Source organism: Sceloporus occidentalis, unplaced genomic scaffold (assembly GCF_023333645.1).
Source record: "Sceloporus occidentalis isolate IW3139 unplaced genomic scaffold, rSceOcc1.0.p SCAF_9, whole genome shotgun sequence".
In the NCBI taxonomy this organism is placed as follows: domain Eukaryota; kingdom Metazoa; phylum Chordata; class Lepidosauria; order Squamata; family Phrynosomatidae; genus Sceloporus; species Sceloporus occidentalis.
The window spans coordinates 25,375,871-25,401,914 of NW_028316989.1; the positions used below are offsets into that span (position 1 = coordinate 25,375,871).

The 26,044-nt window shown below is 55.1% G+C and overlaps 1 protein-coding gene across 3 annotated transcripts in view; it reads left to right on the forward strand.

The window, feature by feature from the left end:
* The window catches only part of DSCAML1 (DS cell adhesion molecule like 1), a 94,546-nt gene that overhangs the window by 30,257 nt on the left and 38,245 nt on the right, over positions 1 to 26,044 (forward strand). For all 3 annotated transcript variants that reach the window (XM_089537941.1, XM_089537942.1, XM_089537943.1), the window contains exons 4-6: positions 21,287 to 21,433; positions 22,802 to 23,080; positions 24,369 to 24,644. In XM_089537941.1, coding sequence (XP_089394067.1) covers positions 21,287 to 21,433; positions 22,802 to 23,080; positions 24,369 to 24,644 — 702 coding nt within the window. The remainder of the gene's footprint in view (positions 1 to 21,286; positions 21,434 to 22,801; positions 23,081 to 24,368; positions 24,645 to 26,044) is intronic.

Here is a 26,044-nt window from a genome sequence, read left to right on the forward strand (position 1 = left end):
TTGGACAAGGGCTCTGGAGGGTTCCATCCTCTGCTCAGCCATGGAAACCCACTGGGTGAACTGACAGGTCACAGACTCTCAGCCCCAGAACACCCTCTGATAGGGTCACCAGCATAAGCTGAAGGTGCACAACCACAACTGCTGCTTTCCCTGAGTGGTTTTAAGGGTTCTCTATTGTTCTAGTTCTGCCTCTGGGCTGCTCCCCTCTAAATGACCCAGGGCGGGGGCAAGTATGCTTAGGGAGTGACTGAGTAGTTGTGGTCCCCCTATGACACTTTGGCCTCCCCAGTGAATGTGACCGCCTGAGCTGGCCTGGCCTCCTGGACACCGGAAAGAAGGGGGCTCCTGCCCTGTTCTCTTTGGGGAGTGGGTGGTCCCCTGCTTTGCAAAGGGCCAAGGATGGGTGGGAGGAGCAGGAGCTGGGGGTCTCCCAGAGGAGCCCCTTGACCTTGCACCAGACAAGAGGGAGGCGGAGGCATGTGCAGTGTAGCTACAAGGCCTGCTAATCCCCCTGTTGAACCAGGGAGCTTGTAGCTGCAGCTTCAGCTTGTCAGGGATGAATGTAAAGGCACGGCTGTTAGCTGCCTTATTGAGGGGGCTGAGCCAAGAATGATGAAGCCTCCCCCCCCCTCCCAATCCTCTTCCCAGGAGACTCAGCCCAGGCACCAGGAACGCTTCTTCCGACACACTTCCTGCGCTGCAGGTGTGCCAGCAGCCCTCCTGCCCCTTCTGGAAAAATGGGGCGCGGAGAGGAAGGGAGGCCATTGGTCTGAATAAAATAAGGGATGGCCTCCCCCCCCCCCCCCCATACACCTTCTAAACTAAAGGGGCCCAGAGAATGGCTTGGAAGCTGGAGGAGAATGCCCACAGAGGGCTTGGGCGATTTTATGGCAATCATGGTGCCTGTTTTGGGGGGAAACTCTACTTTCTTTTCACCAGTTTGTGGACTCAGTCCCAGAACTGGCCTTTCCTTGGAGCCCTGGACGCCCCCCCATATGAGCACATTTTACTGGAAGAGCCCATGGCCGTTGTTCTCTCTGGGCAATGGTGGCGGTGGTGGGGTTGCCACGTCTGTCCAGCCAGGCTCACTCCGAGAGAAATCCCCCACTCGCATCACCCAAGGATGAAGCCTCTGATAATGGGGAAGATGATGATGATGATGATGATTATTATTATTATTATGCACCTCATGTCCCTGAGCGAAGCCTCTTCCTCTTCTAGATGCCCAGGGGTGGCTCCATGCTCACTCCATTTCTCCTCGCAATGAAACAGACACTTGTGACTATGTGCCTCCTTGAAATTAAATTACTGGCTGCAAATGATTGATCAGTGTATTGATCAGTCAAAATCAATTAGCTTGACATGACTTGGAAAGGATAGGGAGGGGTCCTGAGACCCTCCGCACAGTCCCTTCATTGTGCCCCAAAGACGCTGTTCCAGAATCCTGCTCCCTGCGAGGAATGGAGGCAGAAGTGTCCCCATGGGGCAGGTGTGCTTTCTCCTGGGTCAGAGCCTGTGGGACCTGCCTCTGGAAGGCAGTGGGACAATCGCAGCTGGGAGGAGGTCTGTTCTGCATTCCCACGTCCAGAAGCACCCTCTTTCCCTCCAGCTTTGAGCATTTTCTGGGAGATGCTGACAGAGGGTCTTCCAGGGTCCCTTACAAAACCCAGATGCGGCCACTTTCTAGTTCTGAGTCAAAAGGGACAGCTGCTCACTTGAGGACCTCAATACCATCTGCCTTGAGGGGCAACAGGGCTCCTCCAGGAAAAGGGTTTCTGGCCTCATCTAGAACTGCTCCTGGGGGCTGCACCTTTTGGGCCCTCTTGCCCTCTGGGTGCCACCCCAAGGCAAGGACAGTGCTGGATGTGAAGACTGGCTGGCCAGAGGGAGGCTCCATGGGGCCTGCAGCCTCTGGTTGCCTTCATCTTCTGGCGGGTCCCTTGGCTGCATCCTTGGGGTGGCAATCTGGAGCCAGAAGCGCTTCAGTTGGTCTGTATGTTGCTTGTTCTGCCTCAGCAGGAAGGCGGAGAAATAAATGTTTCAGCCATACTATTAATAATGGAGTGGATAAAGATGTTGTATAAGTGGTGCTCTGGGTTTTGCCAGAAGGTATGTTTTTCTTCCTTTTTACCTTTTTCCCAGCTGCTCCCCCAGTCCAGTACAGAAACCTTCACACCGGGGCTGGCAGGAAAGAAGCGGCAAGGATGCCTAAGCCCAGGGCTGGTGGGAGTTGGAGGTGTGGGGGCTGTCTGTGCTGGGGCCCTGAGGCTAGCCTGGGCGGTCAGAAGGGATCAGGGCTCCTGGGGCCCCCGTGGGTGTGTGGGGAGGGGGCTTCCAGCCGACTCTCCTTGGGGGTCCACCACCCCTTCCTTCCTTGCCACCCAGTCTCCTCTGATGCTTCAAAATGCCCCAGTCTCCTCTGAGGGTGGGATGTGTGCCTCTGCCTCCCCTTCTCTGCTCTTGGCCTGGAAGCAGCAAAAACCTAAAACACAGCATCCTCCCACCCGAGAAGGGATGCTGCCCCCAAACTAAGGGTACAAGGGCTGGTGAGCGGCAGGCATCTGGGGGGGGGGATCCTTTGTGTGAAACTCTGGTGCCAAGGAGGGGATTGGACTGAGGGGCCTGGCATCTCCATAAACCCAAAATTCCCTTGGCACCTGGAGGACCACCTTCCAGCCCATCTGTTGTTTTTTTTTGGGGGGGGTCGTCTCTCTGCTGCCCTCAAGTACAAGGTAAAATGGCAGCGATGATGTGAGCCGGCTGGCAGGGCCTCCGGGGTGGAGGCAGGACTCTTGCTGCTCACCTTGGCTCTTGCACCCACTGCTTGAGTCTCTGTGTAGGGAAACCACCAAGGCAGCCAGCAAAAGGAGGAATGTGGAGGCAACACCAAGTATGTGAATGTGTGTGTATTGGCACAACGCTTGTCTGGCCCTTGGGAGGGTGGCATGCTGTCTGAGGCCACTATGAGGCTTTGGGTGCCATGCGCTTCTTCTCTGAAGTGCTCCTCTGCCCAGGCTCCTGGGAAGCCTTTGCCACTCCTTGTGTCACTCTGTTTCCTCAGGAGTCTGTGTGCACTTTTTGTGGGGTGTGTGTGTATGCATGTGTGTACTGTTCTCAAGAATGGGTTCAAAGGACCTTCTTCCCTTCTCCTTCCCCTGCCTTCTCCTTTCCTTTTCCTTTATTTCCATTTCCCCTTTTCTTTCCTTTTTCTTATCCCTTTCCATTTCCATTCCCTTTCCTGTTCCTTTTCCTTCTCCTTTCTTGTTCCTTCCCCTTTTCCTTTTCCATTCCTTTCCTTTTTCTAATTCTCTTTCCTATCCCTGCCCCTTTCCATTTCACCCTTGAGCCTGGCCCAGAGGGACCAGAGCCTTGCTGGGGTTTTCCTCCTACACTCCTGGTGTGAACTATCTGTCTGAGGTGACTTCGGGTTCATGCTTTTGGGGCATGCAAGGGGTCGGCTGAAGTGGTGCCAGAGCACTGGGGTGCCAGCCGAGAAGAGGGCTGGGCTGGGCTGGGCCTGAAGCTCCCTTGGCCTCCCACCCTTTGCTACCTTTGGCCCAAGGACCTTCTCTCTGGAGGCCTTTCCTCCTCCTCCAGTTCCCTCCCTTCCTGTGTTTCCCTTCCTCTACTGGCCAGATCTGGCAGACCACCAGCCTTGCCTTGTGGCCAGCTGATGAAGGAAACATCTGTCCTCTGAGCCTTCACCCGGAGACCTGGCTTTGTGGCAAGGGCAAGGTGTGCTGCAATAGCTTGGTGGTCCCAGGCCCCCTCCCAGCCCTTCAGAAGCGTTGCTGGCTCCTGCCTGGGGCTTGCAGAGTGAGCCTCCAGTGTGTGTGTGTGTGTGTGTGTGTGTGTGTGTGTGTGTGTGTGTGGTGGTGTGGTGGAGGGGGTCTGTGAGGCAGCCCCTAAAGGGGAAAAAGGCAGAATGCATGAATATTTAACCTCTGCCTTTGGGCACTGGTGCAGATGGACATGGCTGAGATTTTCCTTGACAGGTGGCACCCTTGCAGAGCCCCCACCTCCTTGCTAAAGGACTCTTCATGTGTGTCTGTGCGCATGTGCCTGTGCCTGTGCAAGTGTAGTGTAACCATGGCCTTGTAGCTGGCAGGCTTTGGGCATGAGAGCTGAGTTAGGGCAGGAGTGGCAGGATCCTCTGTATAAGTCTTTCTGTGATTGCCCATGTGCGTAGTCCCAAGGATTCTTGCGCATTTACTGGGGAAGAGATGGGCCTCCTTTGTGCCTTTGTCAAGGGTCTGTGCCCTCTGGGGTGGGGGTTGTGTGCCATTGGGATGTGCCCAGGGACAGTCCCTCCCTCCTTCTTTCCCTCTCGTGCATTCACATGCGCACCCTTACATGGCTTGCCTCTCATTCGAAGCCCTGCCCCCCCCCAACATTCCTCCTAAGGGTTGCTGTTACAGGGAGGCGAAACATCATTTTCCCTATGAAAACTACTGGACCTGCAGGGTGGCAGGGATGTGCCATGGCAAGGGCATTTTCTGGACCCATTGGCTCATGTTAGTGTCAGGGGCAGGGTGGGTTGTTGTTGTTGTTGTTGTTGTGTGCCTTCAGGTCATTTCTGAGTTATGGTGACCGTAAGTCCTATTACTGGATTTTCTTGGCAAGATTTCTTCAGAGGAGGTATGCCTTTGTCTTCCACTGAAGTCAGCTGAGAGAGTGTGACTTGACCAGGGCCACACAGTGGGTTTCTGTGGCTGAGCAGAGATTTGAACCTGGGTCTCCAGAGCTGTGGTCCATTTCTGAAACCACTACACATGCTGGCTGTAACCTGCAAAGTCAGAGGACATGAAATGCAGAAAACAGAAAGAATGACCATTGCCTTAAGAGTGACCATTGACAATTATTTTTATTAATAACAGGCATTGTTGTGCAGAGGAACATAAATAGTGGAGTTTATCAGACGCGAGTTTTTGGTGATTTTTCCTGCCTATTGCGCAATGTTTGTGCCACCAAAATTGCGCAATAACGTGATAGCGCGATGTTCTTCCAGACGCCATTCATTTCTATGGAAGCCCGTTGCGCAATGCTCCTGTAGTTTTAGCGTCATTCCTCCCCTTTTTGTGCACTACGGGAAACAAGGGAAATCAGGCCTTTGTCTCCCATTACCCTTGCGAATGCGTTGTGAAATGGTTTGGTGTGGTAGGCAGCAACGCAAAGCGACGCAAATGTTACTGATTGCAAAGTTCCCATGATGCTGAGCTGCTTTTTCACCCCATTCCCTTCCAGTGGCCTTCCTTTTTCAGGACAACCCCGGGAGAGGGGGGTGGGAGTGGGGGGTATGTACAACTAATGTATGCAAGGGATTCCCCCAAGGGCCATTCGGTGCAACCTGTTCTTCAGTCCTTCTGGAACACGTAGGATCCTAGAAATTAAAGGGACCCCACAGGGCCTTCCACTCCTGCCCTGTACTCTGTCCTGAAGAAATACATAGGAGGCTAGAAATTAAAGGGACCCCAAAGGGTCATCCATTCCAGCCCCATTCCTCTGCCCTGCAAGAACACCTAGGAGGTTAGAAATTGAAGGGACCCCAAAGGGTCATCCATTCCAACCCAATTCCTCTGCCCTGCATGAACATCTAGGAGGCTAGAAATTGAAGGGACCCCAAAGGGTCATCCATTCCAGCCCCTTATTATGTCCTGAGGGAAAACGTTGGAGGCTAGAAATTAAAGGGACCCCAAAGGGTCATCCATTCCAGCCCCATTCCTCTGGCCTGCAAGAACACCTAGGAGGCTAGAAATTGAAGGAGCCCCAAAGAGCCTTCCACTCCTGCCCCTTACTCTGTCCTGAAGGAATACATAGGAGGCTAGAAATTAAAGGGACCCCAAAGGGTCATCCATTCCAGCCCAATTCCTCTGCCCTGCAAGAACACCTAGCAGGCTAGAAATTGAAGGAGCCCCAAAGAGCCTTCCACTCTGTCCTGAAGGGATACATAGGAGGCTAGAAACTGGAAGGGGCTTCTCCCCTCTCTCCCCTGGAAGCACAAAGGTCAGGATGCCAACAAAACCTCCAAGGAGCATACGCAAATATGTTGATGCAAAATGTTCAAGACAAAAGGAAGGCGCTGGTGTAGTAAAAAGTTCTGCTATGCATGGTTTTGCATTACACAAATTGCAACTTTTGTGCAATTGTAGTGCTAACATAACGTTTCAGGGGGGTTGACGGAAAAGCAAGCAATGTGATAGAACATCGCGTTATAAGGTCATTGCACAATGTTTGTTTCACTTCCTTAGCGGAATTGAGGGTCCAAAAACTCACGTCTGATAAACTCCAGTGTTTCAAAAAGCTTTTGTCCCTACATGGCATGATTTAAAGACTTTGGGCCTGAACAGACAGGCCAAAATAAAGCTGCTTCAGGTCACTTTGGAGGTATGCTGTTTAAATGATGCATGTGTCCTAAGAGGCCAGAAGACATGGCAGAGCCACGCTCGTCCTAAGCTTCCTGCCTCTTAAGATGTGTGGGGGGCCCCTTCCAGGAGGAGGTTGTTGGCTAGTGGTCCTTGGGGGTCCATCCAAGTGGGCCTTCCTGAGGTCTGTGGCCCCTCTTTGTGGGGGGTGGGGTGGTCTGCAAGGGACTTCAACATCCACAGGAGCTGGGATGGTGTTTCCTGGGGAGATGCCAGTGGAGTGAAGTTCGCTCAGATTGACCATGACATCCGGACTGTAATGGTGGCTGGTGGCCGGTGAAGGGAGTCAGAGACCCTCCTTGGCCCCACCTGTGATGGATGGCATGCCCAAGGCCTGATTTATGTGTTTTGGGTGGCAGGTAAAAAATGCCTGGTTGAGAGGTCTTTCCATTTGGTCTAGTGCCTCTGTGGGTTTTCCATCATTAGGCAGCGTTGTGAGTCCCAGCTTTTCTTGCTTGGCTGGTAAAAAGTACTGTGGGTGAGTTGCCTTAGCTGGCTTCCTTCCGCAGCCCTCCTTGTTTGTGCTGGCAGCAGCAGGTCTTCCCTTCTTTGCTTCTGCAAGCACACTATCCCTGTGGTTTCGTGGCTGCAGGCGTGCCAGAGGACTGTGAGGCTGGCAATAGGGTGAGCAGGTGGCCTCCGCCTGGGGGCTGTGGCAGAGGCACTCCGGCCGGCACTCCAGGTGCCTGGAAGGGCCTCCCAAAGGTCCTCTTCCTGTGGCTGGAGGGAGCCGCTGCTGGCAAGATGGCCTCCGTGTATGGGTCTGCTGCCAGGTGCCGCTTTGTAGCAGAAGCCTCCGTTGGTTGAGTCATGTGGGCTGGAGATGAACCATCCTGTTGCGTCGGTTCTTCCAGCTTTAAGGTTTGCTGTAGGTGCAAGATTTATTTATTTGCTTATTTACACTCCACCTTTCCCCCAGCACAGGATTCAAGGTGGCTTACATGCAATTAAAAAAAACAATAAATCCATTAGTACAAAAGTTTAAAAAGCAATTAAGCAAACAGTTCTATTAAAAAACACAAAGTTCAAACAGTTTAAAACATGTGTCAAACACATGACTCTTCCAGAACTGGGTTTGTGTGTGGGTGATGCCACATTTCATGCCACCTGAGTCTTCTGGATATTTGGCAAGGGTAGCCCCACATGGAATGCACTGGGGCAACCTCCCATCTGGGCCCTTTCCCCCTTCTCCTTGGGGCTCCCTCAGGTGAGGGGAGGGGTCTGGAGGCAGATCACCCCCAGACAGAAAGGGCCACTTGCCCTGGCTGAGCAACTGCTGAAGAAGGAGACTCCTCCTGGAGGATCTGGCCCTGCAGCGGCTGTGCTTCCCTCTGCCCTGGCCTTGCCAGTTGGAGCTGCCCATTGCTGCCCATGCTCTGCCCAAGTGCAGTGGCCAGAGCCTTGCAGTGTCCATACAAAAAGCAGAGCGGGATCCTACTCACCAGGAGTACCAGAGGCTGCGATCCGCATTCAGCCCTGGGTTTGGGGGGCTGGGAAATTGGCCGACATCTTTACGGGCCCTTTGCTGTGGGAGGCAGGGCGAGGGCTTTCCCAAATGCTCTGGGTGTGGCTGGGACCCTTTGGGGCCCACATGGGCCTCTTTGCAGTGGGACAGGCAGGAGGAAGAGCGAGCACTCTATGCTTCTCTGGTGTCTCCCATGACCTTAACAGCCCAGGGTCCGCTCCTCTGGCCGGGCGCTTGGGGAAGCCTCCATATCAGCTGCTTTTCGACCAAGGCTCAGTGAACAGTCTCCTGAGAACGCGCTTCGGTCTGTCAGATCAAATCCTCATCCAGAAAGCTGGCGGACAAAGGAAGCGAGGCTGAGGGGTTCATCAGCCCGAGTTGTCCGTGAAGGAGGCATCGTTCTGTTGGCCATCACTTCGCGTAGCTGATCACTTCACTTAGCCAGATGCGAGCATACAGACAGGCCGCCTTTGGGCTGCCCCTCGCTCTACCCAGCAAGACGGAGCCTCCGACGCAAAGGGCTTTTCACGCTCCCTTAATTGAAACTGTCAGATGGGCTTTACCTATCTTCCCCCTTGGAGATGCCAACATACTAATCCCATCACAGACGGGGTCCCTGCAGGCAGGCGGGATCGATACAGGGGCCAGGTTGCGGCTGCAACATTTGTGCGAATGCCGCAGCACTGGCACCCCAAGGGCAAAGCCAGTGGTAGGGTTATGGGGCAGCCGTATTGCTTCAGCTGTTTCTTTGGGGCAAAAGGAAAGGAGACACAGGGCTCCCATTTTGGTGTTGGGAAACTCCCCAAACATCAGGGGTGTGACAACCCTGTTCCCATCATTTCCCCAGTTCACAGCCCCCTGGGTTGCAAGGCCTATGGGCTGGCGGCTCCCTTTCCTCCCCGGCCCCAAAGCCTGGGACTGCCTTTGCCACCCCTTTCCTTCTTCCCCAAAAAATTCCTGGAGGTTGTGTGTGTCCATGTGCGTGTGTGTGTGCTTGGGTCAGGGGCAGCCAGAGTGAGAGCGGGTTTCCCTTGCCCAGTGTCCCTGCTTCCTTCCTTTTGATTGGCTTCTTTCCAGGTAAATTCTGCTTGGCTTCATGCTTTCCTTCCACACACGACGGGATGGGGGCTGTGTAATCCTATAGGGCCAAGGAGGAAGTCTGACTCTTTGTAGGGCTGGTATCAGACCTGGCACAAAGGGATTAGCTGCGGAGCCTCTCTAGTCAGGAAAGGCAGACGCACTCAAAGGGCTTTGCGCACAAAGCAGATAAGAGGCGGGCCAAGCAGAGCCATTTTAACCCACTTTTGGAGGCTGACAGCCGGGCCTTAAGCCTGCCGTCTGCCCTCCCCCGCTTGTCCAGGGCCAGCAAGCAGCCTCTTTCTCTCGCACTGGGCCCTTGGTCTTGGGCCAGGCCTCTCCTGTGGGCTGGGACGCCTGGTCCTGCCAGTCGGGCCAAACTAGGAATTTGTGCCCTGTGCCACTTACTGCCCCTGAATGAGGGGTGGACTTGGTCCCAGCAGGCGAGTAGCAGAGAGTCTCCTGGGAAACCTGGTGGTCTTTGTTCTTGGAGATCAGCTGGCTTTGGACCTCTGCCTCTCCTGGGAGACCTTCGAACCAAAGCGCTCTTGCCCTGGCTGCACTCTCTCTGCAGGATGCCTTCTCTCCCTTTTGCTAGTGTTGTTTGGCTGCAAGGGTGCCATGTGGGGGGAGGGCCATGAGCTTACTTCGGAGTAGCATTAACTGTTTGCTGACGCATGTTGCAATGACGCCAGAACTTCCTGGGATGCCGTAAGAACCCCTTTCCATCTGCTGCCCCTCCAAACATGTTCCGCTTCTCCGTCCAAAGCAGCCACCCTCCGAGGCAGTTAAGAGGCTGTTGAGAGCAATTACTGCTAAACCCCGTCTGATACCCAGCTTTGCCAGACTGCTCCCTTGCCTGCCCACTTGCTGACCAGCTAGCCACCTTGCGAGCTCATGTGCGCATGGGGCATTGCCTTTGGAGGGGGGCCCTTATTAATGCCCCAATCCATTTGCTTGTCAGGATGAGCAAACATTCATCGTGAGAGAAGGGCTGCTGAAGAGCAGGTGCTCCCCATCTCCAAGGGCCCCAAAAACTGAGTGGGGAGCAGGTTGGTGCTTGACTGGCCTGAGGGAGGGAATGGCAGAGGAAGCCACAGTGGCGTTTTGGCAGCCTCAGCCTATGCGGTGGCTATGTTGTTTTGTTTTGCTAGCCACAATGAGACTTCTGTAAAGAAGGAGGAAGGTTTGTTGTTGTTAACAGTCTTCCAACTGACCTCAACTCAAGGTTACCCTGTGTAGCCACGGATCTCTCTGGGGGAGTTTTATTTAGCTCAGTTTATTGGGTCAGCTACAAGGACCCTTGAGACCATTTCTCTGACGAAAAGGTTACCAAAGAGATATTGCAGAGTCAGAATTCTCTGAATGAAGTGTTTCTTTATTAAGGGGGAAGATCACACAACAATCCCCATTCACTTGCATGTACATGTCAGGGCTAAGGAAACCAGGAGCTAGCCTGGAATCGCTGAACTAATGGCGATACTTACACAAGACAAGGCTTGACTCCGAATCCAATGGGGAGGGGATGGTGTGAGATATGGCTATTCGGGTGAGCGGAGGAGGAACAGACTTACCGGGACCAGTCAGGGTTCCCAGTGACAGAGTGTCCCATGCCTTGGGAATCTTTTATAGGCAAAAACTAGCCGGAAGGCAAAAGTGTTTGTCCTACATCAAAGGAAATCAAATCCACGTTGTAAAAGATTGCTTGGTCTGGCAATGTCCAGGTTGAGAATTAAGTTGTAAATCAGCCTTATCAGGCTTTTCCGAAAAAACATCCTGCCTCAGTTGCCTGTCTTCCTGACTTCGGAGGTGTTAAATTTTCTCATTTGCAAATCCCAAACTATTCTGTTTGATGTGCATGTGAGGCAGTGTGGACATGCTCCCATGCATCGGGGATCATGGCTGCCCAGAGTACAGTGTCCGTTTGGGGCCATAGGCAAAGCTCACACCCCAAAATTCAGACTACTTTGGCTTAGCGTAACACCTTTGAGTAAGGCATCTGCAAGGCCCCATATCCTCCAGCTCCCTGCTCAGGTTCTGTCGGCTCAGGCCCATGTTTTCCTTAGTTGAGTCTATCCATTGGGCGTATGGTCTTCCTCGCTTTCTGCCGCCTTCTACCTTCCCCAGCATCATTGTCTTTTCCAGTGAGCCATGCCTTTTCATGATGTGGCCGAAGCACAGCAGTCTCCCTTTAGTCATCTTGGCCTCTTCCAGGGAGAGTTCAAGCTTGATCTGCTCAAGGACCCATTTGTTTGTCTTTTCGGCCATGCAGCACCACATCTCAAATGGTCATCTTCTTCCTATCTGTTTTCTTCACTGTCGAGCTTTTACATCTGTACATAGTGATGGGAAATACAGTGGCAAACATAATTCTAACTTTAGTGTTCAGCCCAAAAAAACCCACAAAAAACCTGTCCTTCCCATTCCTAATCTTCTGATTTCTTGACTCTTAATTCTTGGAGGAGTGTATACATGCTTAAATAAATGAAAGCTAAGAGTACAAAGGCCACTTAAAATGAACTGCTCGCCTGGAGAGACATGTGGGCAATGGCCCTTTGAGATGTCCCTGCCTGAGCTCCCAGGGGGCAACTGGCAATGGGAGGACAAGAGCAAGTTGTGGACTCTCTGGATGTGCGGCAGGCACTGCGTAGTGCCCCCCCCCCCAAGTATGGCTGTGCAGTGGGACAAAGAAGGCCCATAGAAAGATGCTTAGCTGGATGGTGATCCATAAAGGTGGTGTGATGGCATGATGGGAGAGAATGGAGGTGGGCCAAGTGAAGCAGGATGGACCTAGTGGGCTGTGTGGGTGCTGTGCTCCTTCAAAAGGTGGGTTGGGGAGGTTGGACTGGCTTTCCAGAGATGTCAGGAACTGCACTCTTCAAATGATATGTAATGACTAACAAGAGTTAGGAAATTAATTACCTCCTGTAATTAGCGTAATGACCTGCACTATTAGAGGTTATTTACACTGGGAATAAAACTCTTGACTGTAAATGTCAAGAGGCCTCACCAGGCAAGACTGGTGGCTGGATGCTGGCAGGCTGGGGCAAAGCAATTGGGGCTCTCCATTTCTGACCCACCCAATGGATGCAGAGGGGAGGGCTGCCTCTTGCACCCCACTTCTCTCTGGGCTCTTCTGGCAGAAGAGGGATGAAGGCGGAGGAACACAGCGGGAGGGTGCCAGCCATTTAGAGGGTGTGGAGGTACATGTGGCATTGCCTAGCTGGACACCAGGATGAGGTCCTCACAGCCTGAGGGGGTTCTTAAACAGGACAGGATAGCTTGCCCATTGGCGGAGTGGGGCAGATGGTGCCTAAAGGCTAGAGGCTCAGGCAGAGGTAGGGCTTTCTTCTCATAGGGCTCACAGATCAAGGCAGATGGGGAGGGATGGTGGTGGAGAGGACAGAGGCTGGGACAGGTCTCCTCTTGAGCCTCCACCCTTTGGGCACCCCCTGCCTTGCTCCCCCAATGGTCCAACTGGTCTGTCCCATTCAACAAGCCCCTCAGGCTGTGAGGGCCGCATCCTGGTGTCTGTGTGAACTGCCTCCATCCCTCAGGCAGGACACCTCTCCTGTAAGGTGGGCCAGCTGCCTCTCCCTCTCATCGTGGTCCCCAACTGCCGAGGCCTCCCAGGGGCCAAAGACAGACTTGAGGAAGGGGAGGGGGAGGGAGGGACCCAGGCGTCCTCCCATCAACAGTGGCATGGCTCCACTGTCCATGTGCTCTCCAGCAACCAGATCCCACAGACTGGAGTGTGGATTTGGGAGAGTTGCCTGTTTCTTTCCAGCCAGGGCCTCACTAATGGGCAGCGGGGTTACGAACTGCGCCAGGGGGACACCCTGGCTCCCGAAACATCTGCCTTTTGGCCGAAATGAGCTGTGGTGTTCACCTGTGTACCTTTAAAACGCCAAAGAGATGGTGTGAGTAGGGAAAGCCTTCGTGGGAAGAGAAAGGATGAGCCCCAGAGGTTTTTAAGATATTTTTTAAAGTATATAATTTGTAGTTAAAATCTTTTAAAAATATAGTTTTAATTTTTGTTTAAAAACACCACATGTGACCAAATTTTGCATTAAACAATGTAACATAAATACATTTAGACTGTGTGCATGACATTGTAATTTAAAGGTATAATTTTAATTTTGCTATTTGTTTACATCACAACTATTGCCATTCCATTCAGTGACATATGAGAATTACGATTTATGAGTAACGTTAGTACAGAAAATATTGCTAAGGGTCACTCAATCTAGTGTGATGGGGAGGAGGTCACTGAAGGTGGGGGGGTGACCACATGTGTTATGGCAGGCACCGGGTGAAGCCAGCCCTAGAGGTTCCACTGGGAAGGAGGTGCCACTTTTGGCTGCAGACCTGGGCTCTGTGCTTCCTTGCCCCTGAGGTGGGAGAATGGAGAGGGGCAGGGAGGACCTGGAAAACACTGCTGGACAGCTTGGAAACTTGCATTGGTCTCCTTCTCTTTGAAGAGCAGCTTCATTTTTCACACAAAGCAACCATTTGATTCTGAGAGATTGACATTGATCTGCTGCTGCTCAGGGAGGAGATTGATGGCAGGAAGAGGGGGATCACTGTCTCTTTTGTGACATGCCTGGAGGGCCGACTGGTGAAGGCTGAGTGGCCCCCTTTCTCCAGGGCATTTGAACTGCTTCCCTTCCCTGCTGACAGATGTGGGGAAGTATGGGCCAGGGCCAACCCAAAGGGCTGCTGGGGCCATGTTGGAGTGGAGGGTCTTGCCATTGAGCAACTCCTGGAAGGCACCCCTCCTCAGCTGATTTCCCCATGGTCAGCTTTGATGCTGGGCAGCTTAACGCCCCTGTGCCCCCTGCCTCCTGATGCCCTTTGAACAGGCAGCACTTGGGATCTGGGCATCCATCTTTGCAGCAATCTGCCATTAGACAATCCATAGCCAGCCTCTCAGGCTGTTGTTGGTTGTCATTTTAGCAGAGATTAAAGCAAATGGGGTGGCGTGATATGCACATGCGCCGGGCGTCCTTGCCTCCTGGTGCGCCACTGCTGATGCCAAATGATAATGACAGGTTCAAGCTTTTCAGCATCAAACATGAATAACATGCAAATGACTCATCTAGAATGGCAAGTAATTGTCACTGTTCAGCTGCCTGTCAGGGAGGACGTCCGGCGGAGCCCCGAAATGGTTAATGGGAAGCGGAGCCCCTGGGCAGTAGGGGCCAGGTGGGCATGGGGTCAGGAGCTGCCTTGCTGCTCTGCCAAAGAGAGACGAACGGATGGACAGATGGACAGGCAGTAGTGCAGCCACAGCCACGCTGGGCAAAGGAAGGCCAGGATCTGTTCCAAGCACTATCAAGATGGGGCTTTACATCTGTAAATCCTTTTACGCCTCACAGCCCAGCCGCCAGGCAAGGCCCACATGATGGGCAGCTTGCAGGGCCTGGGTGGCCTGGGCAGCTGCTACCGTTGACCTGCCCAGGTGCCAGCAGGCAGAGGGGTGGAGGCGGCATCATTCATGTGCTGCACCCAATTCTCAGGGCACAAGTCTGCAGCGCTGGGAAGCCATACAAAGGCCAAGGGGGGCTCTCAGAGGGGCAGCCATGCTCTGCCTTCCTGCTCCGATGTCCAGGGTGGGCATGCTGATCCTGGTGCCCACATGGTTCTGCCTCAGCACCAGCCACTGTCTTGTGGAGGGCAGGCCAGGGACAGAGCTGGGGCCAGGAGCCACCATGGGGTCCCTGGAGAGCTGGGACGGGACAGGAGGACCGGAGTCCAAGTGGCCTTCTTGTGGCTCTGGGTTGCCTGAGTCAAGGGGAGAGGAATGAGGATGCTGGGAGGGGCGACATGGCCAGATGGGTGCTACTTGGGAGGAGGTCTGTTGGGCACAAGAGTGTTAGGAGCCCTTCCTTCTCTGCTGGCCGCCACTCCTATCCCCTTCTTTCCAAAGCTTCCTTGGCTGCTGGGGCTGGGGACAGACAAGGGTCACCCCCTGCCCACTGTCCTGGCACTCGCTGAGGGGCATCTGGCAACTGCCTGTGTGATAAAATGGATCCCCTGGCTCTCTGTTCCAGGCTGCCATTTGTGCAGAGACTAATTTCCATATAATAACATTTGGTTATTTGCAATAAATCATCCCCACTGTAAGGTGACTGGGTTATGTCATTATTTGCAAACCTACCAAATGTAATTACCCTGCGCCTGAGAAACATCTATGCCGAGTGGCTGGCAATTCCAGCTGGTTCCAAGGGGGATGAAGGCTGTCTCTGTGGGGCATGATGCCCCGAGGGAGGGCAGGCCAGAAGAGCCCAGGAAGGGCCCCACTTCTTCTCCCCCTCCCAGGAACCCTCCCTGTGAAGGCAGCGCCTGAGGCAGGCCCCTGCTGGGTCAGTGAAGTGGGCCTGTGACCCCCAGCCCACAGCCATGCCCGGGGGAGAAGGGGCGGGTGGGGAGGGCTCTTTCTGGGGGACCCAGGGGCTGATTCCTCGGGAGACGGCCTTTGCATGGGACCCAGAGGTGCCCCTTTGACACCTCTGGGGCAGCGCCCACTGCCCCGGCTGCCTTTGCCCCAGTCTCCCATGGTCCCCTTCAGCTGCCTCCTGTCCTGGGAGGCCCCTGGGGACCAGGGAGCGAGAGCCTTTTCTGGGAGAAAGAAGACCTGGGGTGTTGCGTGGGCTGAGAAAACACTGATGGAGGTTGAGGAGAGGATGAAAAGTATTAAATGCAAGTTAGCAATGAAACCCGGGCTGAAGGCCAGAGAAGCCTTTGTGGCACTGGACTCAGCTGCTTCGTGGAAGGACACCCCACCCATCCACCCACCCACCCACCCACCCCATCTATGCCAAGGAGAAAGGAAGGCAGGAAGGCAGGCAGGCAGGCAGGCGCTTTCACCAACAAACAGCCCTCCCCCCTGCTATCCGTAATCTGTGCAGCGCTGCTCTCCCCTCCCCCTTTGCCCCCCCACATTTCACACATGCGCGCCCCTCCCCACTCCCCTTCCCTTTTGGGAACCCCCCCCCCCCAATTCCTAGGGCTCCCTTGCAGTTGGATGCTTGAAATTAATTGGAGCTGAGATGGATCCCACTCCCGCCTCCCTCCCCCAGCATTAGCATAAATATTTCAGAAAAACTGAAGCTGAATCCAGGCTGCAGCCATTACTGCTCCAGTTTTGGGTCTTTTTTATTGTTGTTTATTATTATTATTAAGGAGCTCGTCATGTGTCCAGATGGCAGTCGAGGCCCTTGATCTCTGTCGAGGCTCAGTCTTCTGCCAAGGCAGTGCCGCCCTCTCTCTCCTGGCCGGACCCCTCGGCTGCCCCCTCGGCCCCAGATCTACCTGGGCCCAGACTGGCTGCTGGTGGGGAACGTGGGGGTCTCAAAGAGGGCTGCTTGGCTGAAGCCCTGACCCTGAGAGGCCGACACCCGGGAGGAGAGGCAGCCCCGGTTCCTGCCCCCTCCGCTTCCAAGAGAGAAGGGGGGGGTGAATTTCTGGGCCCAGGCCGTCCTTCTCCCCCTGGACACACACCCCCCAGCAGCCTTTCTGTTTCTGCCTCTTTTTCGCAGGAGCAAATGCGTTGCAGGCCGTCATCGCGAAGCAGATTACTTTGAAATGTGCAGATGGTTTCCCTGCCTCCTCCTCCTTCTCCCCTCAGCAGCATCAGCAGCCTCTCCTTCTGCCTCAATGGAAGAGGAAGGAGGAGAAGGCCTGAGGCTCCAGAGCATCAGGGCTGTCAGGCCGCGCTCCTCTCGCCCATCTCCCTCCCCGAAAGAGGCTGCCCACCAAAGGCCCATGAGGCAGAAGGCAGCCCAGGCGCCTCAGTCCCCCAGCCCCTCTTTCTCAGCCTTTGGGGGTCCTTGGGAGGCTCTGTGGGGGCTGGGAAGGAAGGGTCCCCTCTGCGGAGCAGGCCTTGGCCTTCTTGCCCCCAGGGCTACTCCATGGATGGGATCCAGGCAAGGGACCAGGAGCCGTCGGGACCCCTTGCTGAGAGGTCCCTGCTCTGCGGGGCTGGAGTGGGGTGGCTGCTTTTTAGGGGAGGGGTCCCCTGGCTCCTGAGTCGTCCTTGTTGTTGTGGGCCTTCAAGTCATTTTCGATTTATGATGAGCTTAGCACAAGGCTTTCTTGGCAAGAGTTTGCCTTTGCCTCCTCTTTTCTGGGGCTGAGAGAGTGTGGCTTGCCTAAAGGTTTCCATGGCTTAGCCCAACATGGGTGCCTTAGCCCAACCCTCCAACAACAGCAGCATGCTGGCTGTTACTCTTCATCCCGGATTGGGTCAGTGGTCCCTCAGGTGGGGGGCATCAAGGTCCCTTTTGGTGCCCGTGGGTCAGAAATGGTCAACCAGGAAGAATGTACTCCGGCCTGACTTAGCCAGAAGCTGAGCGGCCAGCTGTCCACCAAGGCCCTCTGGCCCTCTTGGGCATGGCCTGTGAGTCAGTCACGGGGGCCTTGGGGGCTCTTCTCCACGGAGTTTGTGAAGCTGGAGGTGGGTTTGTGGAGGGGCTGGATGGCAGGGATGAGAGCAGCTTTTGCGCAACGATGGGCACACATCGCGCCTATGCATGCATTGGGGGTTTCTGTGCTGGAGCCAGAACAGCCCCTCCCTCCTTCCTCCTCCCTCCCTCCGGCTGCTGCTCCCCTCCCCCTCCCTATCTCCCCTCCCTGCTTTCTTCTTCCTTTTTTCTGCTTTGAGATGCAAATTTCTGCACACTCCAGATCAGATTTTCTCTTCATTAGCATGAAATGTGACTAGTTCCACATTTTAGCTTTTTTCTTTCTTTCTTTTTTTAAAGAGCTGCTTTTTAAAAAAAAATGAGTGGGGAGGAGAAGAGAGATGTGTGGGGTGGCAGTGATTGCAGTGGCTGAAAAGCACAGAGGAAGGTGTGTGTGTGAAGTCCCATGTGCCATGTCCCAAAAAACGTGTGTGTGTGTGTGTGTGTGTGTGTGTGTTAATGGATGCCCCCCTCAGTCGCCCCCACCGTCTCTCTCTGCCTCTCATCCATTGCCCGGCCCTCCCCCTCCCCCCCGTCTTGCTCTGGGCTTTGTGGAAGAGCAACACTGTGGTAGACCCACTCCGGTGAAATGAGGAATCCCTGACCTACAGGGAGAGACCAAGGAAAGGTCTCCACAGGCCAGACCCTTGTTCCCAGCCTCAAAGGGGGCAGGGAGACTCCTGAGGGTGGCAGTGCTCAGGAAGGGTGGCCACCCTGGCAGGCCCCACAGGCCATCGCCTCCCTACCCTTCACCCTATTGATACCTCACCGGTACCTGAAAGGAGCCCTGCCCTTTGCTCGCCAGCCACAAAATCTGTGAGGGCTGAGGCAGTCTGAGGAGCCCAGACATCCCCCCGCCATGGACCTTGGCCAAGAGACAGCAATGTGGAGGGTCCCACCTGTGGGCCACAACCACATTGGAGCCAAAGAACGGGTCCTGCCCCCTATCCCTATATTTGGTGCCACCCACCGTGGGTCCAGAGGGCTGCCCCTCTTCGCCCAGCTGGATCGGGCCCCCGCTGCCTGCCTGCCTGCCTCCCTTTCCCTGCCTCCCTCTCCACCACATAATCATAATGGCTCTGATAAGGCATTGTCTCGCTAACGAGATTCACCATGGGACTCTCTCCGGCTTCCTGCCTTCCTTCCTTCCTCTGGTGAGACTTCGGGGCCCGGACCACCCCTGGGCCAGGGATGCTTCTGGGGGGGGGGGGTTTGCCAGGGAAGGGCTCCCTTGGGGAAGGCGCCCCTCTTCTGCCCCAGAGGGCAGGCTGGGCCTCCTGCCTCAAGGAGCGGGACTTTCTCTGTTCCACTCTGAAGGGATGGGGCTGGCAGTGGGACCTCCCTCCGCCTGGGAACCCAAAGGGCTCCTTTCCCTCCGCCATGGACTGCACCTGGGACTGTGGCTGACACACAGACACCCACCGGAGGGAAGCCCCCCTCCTCTCTCATGGCTTCCCGGACCCTTGCCAGGGCTGCTATGGCTCCACAGCCATCTCTGGGAGAGGAGCTCTTGGCGAGTGGGCAGCCAGGTCCCCCTCCCTCTGCCCTTCCAGCCTTGAAAGAGAGAGCCCCATCCAAAGACGAGGCCCATTTTGGAGTCCTTTTGGGGGCCTTGGCTCTCCTTCCCCCCCCTCTGGCTCCCTTCCTTCCTTCCTTCCTTCCTTCCTTCCTTCCTTCCTCCTTCTGCGCCCTTTTTCATCTCCTTCGCTCAGAAAATCCATTTAAATGCAATCCCATTCTTCAACCCTCTCCTTCATGCATGTCTAATGAATGTCAGGGAAATGCTATTACAATGCAGCCGCGTAGGATCCAATCTTGTAGAGTGTCTACAAGTCATTTGGAGAAAACCCTGGGAGCGCTCCCAGTTTTATTACGGTGTAATTAGAAATAAAATCTCATTGCAAGAGTTGAATGAGAGACTGGTGTTAATCCTTTAACAGGGAAAGATAGAGCTGTACTTAGAGAAGAGATTAAGGGCAGAGGAAAGAGAGACCCCTCTCCAAGGGCTTTGGGGGGATTGGGGAAAGTCCCCCAGGGAGGTCCTCTCTGCCCAGGTGCCCGCCCTTCCCTCTTCTGGACCATCATCTCTGGCCCTCCACTCCTGAGAGTCGTGGCCTGTCTGCCTTTGATGGAGCCAGAAGGCGACTTTAGGGTTGCCCCATTGCTTCTTTCTGGAGGGGAGGTATGTGGGGGTGATGCTGGTGCGTGGCCGTGGCACCCCGTGGGAACTTCCTTTGCCCGGGCACTGTGGGGCCAAGGGGCACCCCACAAGCTTGGCTTTCCTGCTGAGAGACCCTCCCAGGAGCACCAGAGGGGGGGCAGCAGGGGGACCCAGGGAGCGGGGGTCCAGGGGTTTAAGGAGCTGCTCTCTGGGGCTGGGGCAGGCTGGGGGCCATGGTCCTTTCTCCCCCTTTGCAGTGGGGAGAAGGGGGCTCATGTGGGCAATGGGGGTCTTGGGTGGGATCCAGGGGGGCTTGTGTCCCTCTCCCCACTCCTTTTGTGGGGCCAAGGCAGGGGTGTGGTGCCCCCCATAAGGCTGGGCTTCCTCCTGCCCCCCCCAGTCCAGAGGAGGTAGGGGTGGGGGTGGGATTCTTAGTGATTCTTATGCCCAGCGGGGGAGGGACAGGGACCCCTTTCTGCCCCCTTCCTTCCTCCGCCTTCAGCGCCAGAGCCTTTGGGGGCAGCAAGGAGGCCATGGTGCCAATTAAGCGGCAGGCAAATTGGGAAGGGAGGGGCAGGAGCAGCAATTTGCAAAGCAGCAGCTGCCCGTTGCCATAGCAACTGCATCCCTCCTCTCCTCCCCCCTTTCCTAAATATCCCATCTTGGGCTCCTGGTCCCGGTCTGAAGGCCTAGAGTTCGGCTGTGACCCCGACTGATATTGGACCCCTTCCCTGTTGGTCCTGGCCATCTTTGGGGGGAAGAGGTTGGTTCCACCTGAGGGGCTTCAGTCCCCCCCAAGCCCCCCCTCCAAAAAGCCTCCGGAGGAACAAGGCCTCCTTCTGCGCCTGCACACAAGAGAGGGATCAAGGGGGGGAGGGCAAGCCAGTTGCGCTTTTGTGGCCTGCTGCCGCCAAAGGTTTTGCCTTGTTTAGGTCAGACGTGGTTTCAGTGGTTTCAAATCCAGGCCTGACTGCGGTTGCAAGCTGGGGCTTGCCTTAACTGTGTCTGAATCTTATTCCTGTTTCTATTGGCCCACAACAGACCCTGGCACGCCCCCTGAGCCTGGGTCTGGGGGCATCCTGTCCTTGTGGGGTGCATTGGCCTCTGGGCCTCGCCTGATAGGAAAACTGGAGGCAGGCTGGTGGTGGACGTGTGTGTCTGTTGCCTGCAGGGGAAAGGCAGGAGCTCTGGGGCTGGCTGGGGGCCTTGGCTTGCCTGCTTCTCCTTCTTCCTGCTCCCTCAAGGCCTCGTTGCTTTCAGAGTTAACTAACCACTCAGACCAATAAATTCCCATTGAATTCCAAGGAGAAAGCGGCTGTGGGGCTGAGGGTGGGGTGACACATGTGTGTGTGCCTGCCCTTCATCTGGGACTCACACATGTGAACATGGGCACACATGTCCAAGGAGGTTTCCTGCCTATGAAGATGCGCTGCTAGAAGGGGTGGACCCTGGTTGGGCAGAACCTCCATGGGGTCCTGTCTCTCTGGGCCCAGCCCTTCCTCTGGCCTGGAATGGAAGGGGGAAGGTATTGGGGCCAGGCTCTGGGCCTTTCCTTGGCCTCACTCCTCCTGGGGCTCACTGGCTGCAGGGCGGGCACGCCATTGCTCCCAGCCTCAGACGGCACGGCACTCTCATCAATTCCTTTCCCCTCCCCATAAGTAGTGACTGATGCAGCTTCTTTCTTTGTCTCTTCCAGAAAATAGGTTTTTCATTACTTTCTATGGTGGGTTGTACATATCGGACGTCCAGAAGGAAGATGCCTTGTCCACCTACAGGTGTATCACTAAACACAAGTACAGCGGTGAGACCCGGCAAAGCAATGGCGCCCGGCTGTCTGTCTCAGGTACCGTGGGCTTCTCTTTTCTCTGAAGCACTGAAGCTGGATCTGAGCCCTGGGGGCTTGTGTGGGTCTCCATCTTGATGCTGGGAGGCAAGGCCCAGTCCAAAGTGAGTGCGAAGGTGAATGCAGGAGGTCCTGCCTCTCTTCCCTGAGCTTTCTCATGACTGGAGGCGTCTAGAGAGAATACGCTTCAGCCCAAAGCAGCTCTCTTAGGGAAATGGGATGCCCTAACTTTATTTAGGGCATCTGAAAAGAAACCCATAAGAATAACCCAGGGTTAAATGCAGAAATTCCCCCCTATTCCCTTCTGCCCCTCTGCTGGGTAGATGGACCCTCTGCTAGAGGGACTGGGGTGTTAAAAATAGCTGAGCAGAGAAGCTGGAGGAGCAAATGGGGCCACTGGAAAATGCTGGAGAGAGTGGACCATCACTCAGCGTCCAAGGAAGCCAGGAGCCAGCAAGCTTCTCAGGAGGCATTCTTGGATCAAGAGCAATCTCAGGTCCCACCTGGGGCAGAACCGACACCAAGCATGTGCTCTAAAGCCCAGCTAACTCATTGCTCCTGTGAATGTGGGGGATCTCCCCCAGGACTCAGACCACTACTCCATTTCCATTCCATGTGTCAGCGAAGGGGGTCCCAGCTGCAGGTTGGAGGTGGCTGGAAGGGATTCCCTACCTGACCTTCCAGCATCTTGGAAATAAGAAGCTATTTAAGGAGGGTGGGGTTATGCATGGTTTTTGCATGAGATGGGTACCCTGGTTTGCAGCCCAGGAGACTGCGTAGAACAAGAATGCTGGTATGCATCCTGAGAAGTTTTTGTGCTGGGACTTATCCCCAATAAACTGAGCTCTGTTTTAGATGTTTAGTAGGAAATGGTTATTCCCCCCTCCCAACCCCTGTGCAACTCCTAAATGGGAGTTTAGACCATGGATAGCTCCTGCAGATACAGTAGCGCCTCTCTCCCTCCTTGGCGCCTGGAGCAGCCAGGGAGGTTTCTCTTCCTTGGAATGGCACTTCAGCTCTCCCATCGTCCACTCACTGGGGCAGTCAAGTGGGCTTCTTCAGAAGGAGCTTGCGGAGGGGGGCACCCAGAGAGGACTTCTGAGTTGCATCCTCCCTTCTCCTCAAAGGCTCAGAATGGGTTATCATAGAGATAAACTTGCAAATGGATGCAAATCCATTGTGGGAGAGCTCAGCTGATGAGAGGAAAAGGCGATTAGGCGGGGCGGGGTGGTGGTAAATGCTTAAAAGGATTTGAGGAGGCTTTACTCAGCTTGCCAAACGCCTGCCTTCCCATGCCACAATTTAGGCTGGAGGTCCCAGGGCCTGGGTGGCCTGCACAGACCCAGGCCCCCGTCTCTCTCCTCTCAGACTCTGCAGAATCCATCCCGGCCATCCTAGATGGCTTCCAGTCCCGGGAGGCCAAGGCCGGTCAACTGGTGGAGCTGCCCTGCATCGCCTCCGGCTACCCCAACCCAGCCATCCGATGGATCAAGGACGGCCGGCCACTGCCTGCTGACAGCAGGTGGACCAAACGCCTGACCGGGCTGACAATCGGCGACCTGCGAGTGGAGGACAGTGGGCTGTACATCTGTGAAGTCACAAACACCTTTGGCTCAGCTGAGGTCACCGGGACCCTCACGGTGATAGGTAACAGGGAGAAGAGCCTGAGGTGGTGGGGGGATGTGGCCCCTGTGCCAATGTGTGGGTTGGCCTTGCTGGCCAGAGGAGCTCATGGACAGGAAGTGGAGGGGGCAGCTGTGTCGGTCTCTCTGGCCAGTTCTTGGCCAGGCAATGGGTCTCCCTCAGAATCGCATGTGAGAGCCCAGCCCCATCACATCCTGGTTTCTTTCATTCAGCTCAGATCCAAGAGAGAGAGAGCTTCCTCCTGGGCAGTATTTGATGCCACCTTCCCTGCTGCAATATTCCAGGGTGCCAATGGTGCATTTGCACATGTGTGTGTGTGTTGTGGGGGTGAGACCTTTGACAACCTCTAACAGCACTGCGCCCCCCCCTCTGGACCACCAAAGAGCGTTGCTTCCTGCGTGTGCTGCTCCTCTGTTCTGGAAGAGACACCACATGAGGGGGTGCCTCCTTGCCCCACACCTCTACCACTTCCCCTGTGGTATTGTAGGGGATTGGACCAGGCCTCCCGAGTCCCCTGCCTCCACAAATACCTTTCTCAGGGCCCTGCGGGGATTCAGGAGGCGCAGCATGGGATTGTGGCGTGCAGGGAAGTTGTGTGGTACTGAAGGGGGGCTGCATGTTTCAGCCGCAGTGCGAGAGTGCTTTCACTCCCTCTGCTGACAAGTCTCTCGTCGCTTGAGAGGGAAAGTGATCCACCACAGAGGTGCTGTGGGCACCTGGCACTCCGGATGGTGAGGGAGGGGGGTCCCTGAGTGTGTGGATGGATGGATGCTGACACACCTGTGTTATTGTGCAGTGACATTTCCCTGCAGATGGGCCCCACAGCACGCATGTGTGTGCATGTGCGCTCAGGCTGACTCCCAGCCTCCATTTCTCAGCATGCTATCTCTCCTTGGCCAAAGCCCCCTCCTGCCTTGTGCCCAGGAGTCTTCTTGAGCCAAGTGGTTCAAACCAATGAGCCTCTGCTTTGGAGGAGGAGGGGGAACAAAGAGGTGACAACAGTGTGGCAGTGCTCGCATGTGTGCAGAGGGAGGGAGAGAGAGAGAGATGGGATTTGGAGTGCCAGGGGCTTGGGGTGGGTGGGGAAGGGGGTCTTTCCCTTGTGGGTTTTGAGGAACATCAACTGCAGGACCATCCCTGCACACCAGCTCTTCCTTCTGCCCCCCAGCCCCAGCCCCAGAATCAAGGGAGCAGAGGAGTTGCCTCCTAGGATTGTGCCTTGGCCTGTGGACGGTGCCTGTGCATATGTGCTGGAGAACAAGACCCCATCTCTCCCTTGCCCTTTTTGCAGATCCGCTGCACGTCACTCTCACGCCAAAGAAGCTGAAGACGGGCATCGGGAGCACGGTCATCCTCTCCTGTGCCCTGTCGGGCTCCCCAGAGTACGCTGTCCGCTGGTACCGCAACACAGAGTTGGTTGTGCCGGACGACTTCATCTCCCTCCGGGGCATCAACAATGAGACACTGCTCATCACTGCCGCCCAGAAGAGCCATTCGGGTGCCTACCAGTGCTTTGCCACCCGGAAGGCCCAGACGGCCCAGGACTTTGCCACCATTGTGCTGGAGGGTGAGATGGCACCTCTGGGTGGGGGCATCCAGGGCCCAGGGGTCTTTCCTGGCTGATGGGCTGCCTGGTTCTGTGTCTCCCCCCCAAAAAAATACATCTGAGGGCTGCGTCCTGAGCCAACCCTGTCCAGTGCAGCACCATCTCCTGGGAGCAGCAACTCTCCTCGGCTTCTTTGATGTCTAGAGGCTCCAAGGGTAGAACTGGGCCTTCTATGCCATGACGGTTGTGGAGGGGGGAGTAGTGCTGCCTTCCTCTTTGCCGTGTCATGGCATATGCCCCCGTTATGCCGCATGAAACCAAAATGCTCCCTGACACTGCTCCGCCACTTTGGGACTCTTCTGATCTTTGCCCCCTGAGCCTCACAGGGGACCTACTGGGCTTCTCCAGTAGCAGAGGAAGGAGGGAGGTGGCTCAAACAGAGGTGTCGTGGGAGGCCTCCTGGGGCTTCTGGCTGCCAGGATGGCTCAGTGGCGTAGAATGCAGGATTCCTGCTCCTCAGGTTGTGCTTGGCAAAGTCCTCTGGTCTGAGGCTGGAGGTCTTTGGGAAGCTGGTCTGTCTCCCTTTCTGCCCCACCTGTGCTCCCAGGGTGGGGTTGAGGGGGTTAGGGGAAGGGCTCCCATCCCACTCCAAGCAGCTCCCAATACTGGGGAAGTGGTTTGTGGAGACACAGGCCTGCCTCAGAATTGGCCCAGGATATGGGGCAACATAGCCTTGTGGTCCTCCATGCAAAATGGGGGTTCGAGGGCCACATGTTGAAACTAAGGGCTGCCCTCCTGTGTAGCTTTCTCTGGGGTGCTGCCTGTGAAAATATTTTCCTTCTTGAAGCTTCTATCGAGAACCAGACATACTCTGAATCTCTATAGAGTTCTTGTTAGTAATAGCCAACAGTTCTTATTTAACCATATTAATTCTGTATCCCCAAATCCTGCTAAGGCTATCTAATAATTTTTATGAGGATTCTGGAGCTTTTAGTTTAGTGGGGGGAAAACCCTCTCATCTGTGTGTGTGTGTGTCAGTGTGTGTGTATGTGTGTGTGTGTGTGTGTGTGTGTGTGTGTGTGTGCAACAGAGAATGGAAATGAAATTTAGGAAATTATGCCCAATATGGAAAAGGTGGTAAACTGGAGGTTCCCCCCTTCCTCTCCCCCTTCCTGCTGCCATAATAGTGGGGACCAGTCAGGGACAGTGCACACATGCCCAAGTGTGTCTGGATGATGGGAGGTGCAGGACAGGCCAAAGCAATGTCCTCTGCACATAACAGGCAGTTAACGTGTGGAACTGGTGACTTGAAAGAGGGGTTAGATATGGAGCAGATAGGAACTGCCCCTGCAGCTGGTCAGTCCGTGGGGTGGCTGCCATGGACACGTCTTTTGTGTGCCCCTGAGCCCAGCAGCCAGGGA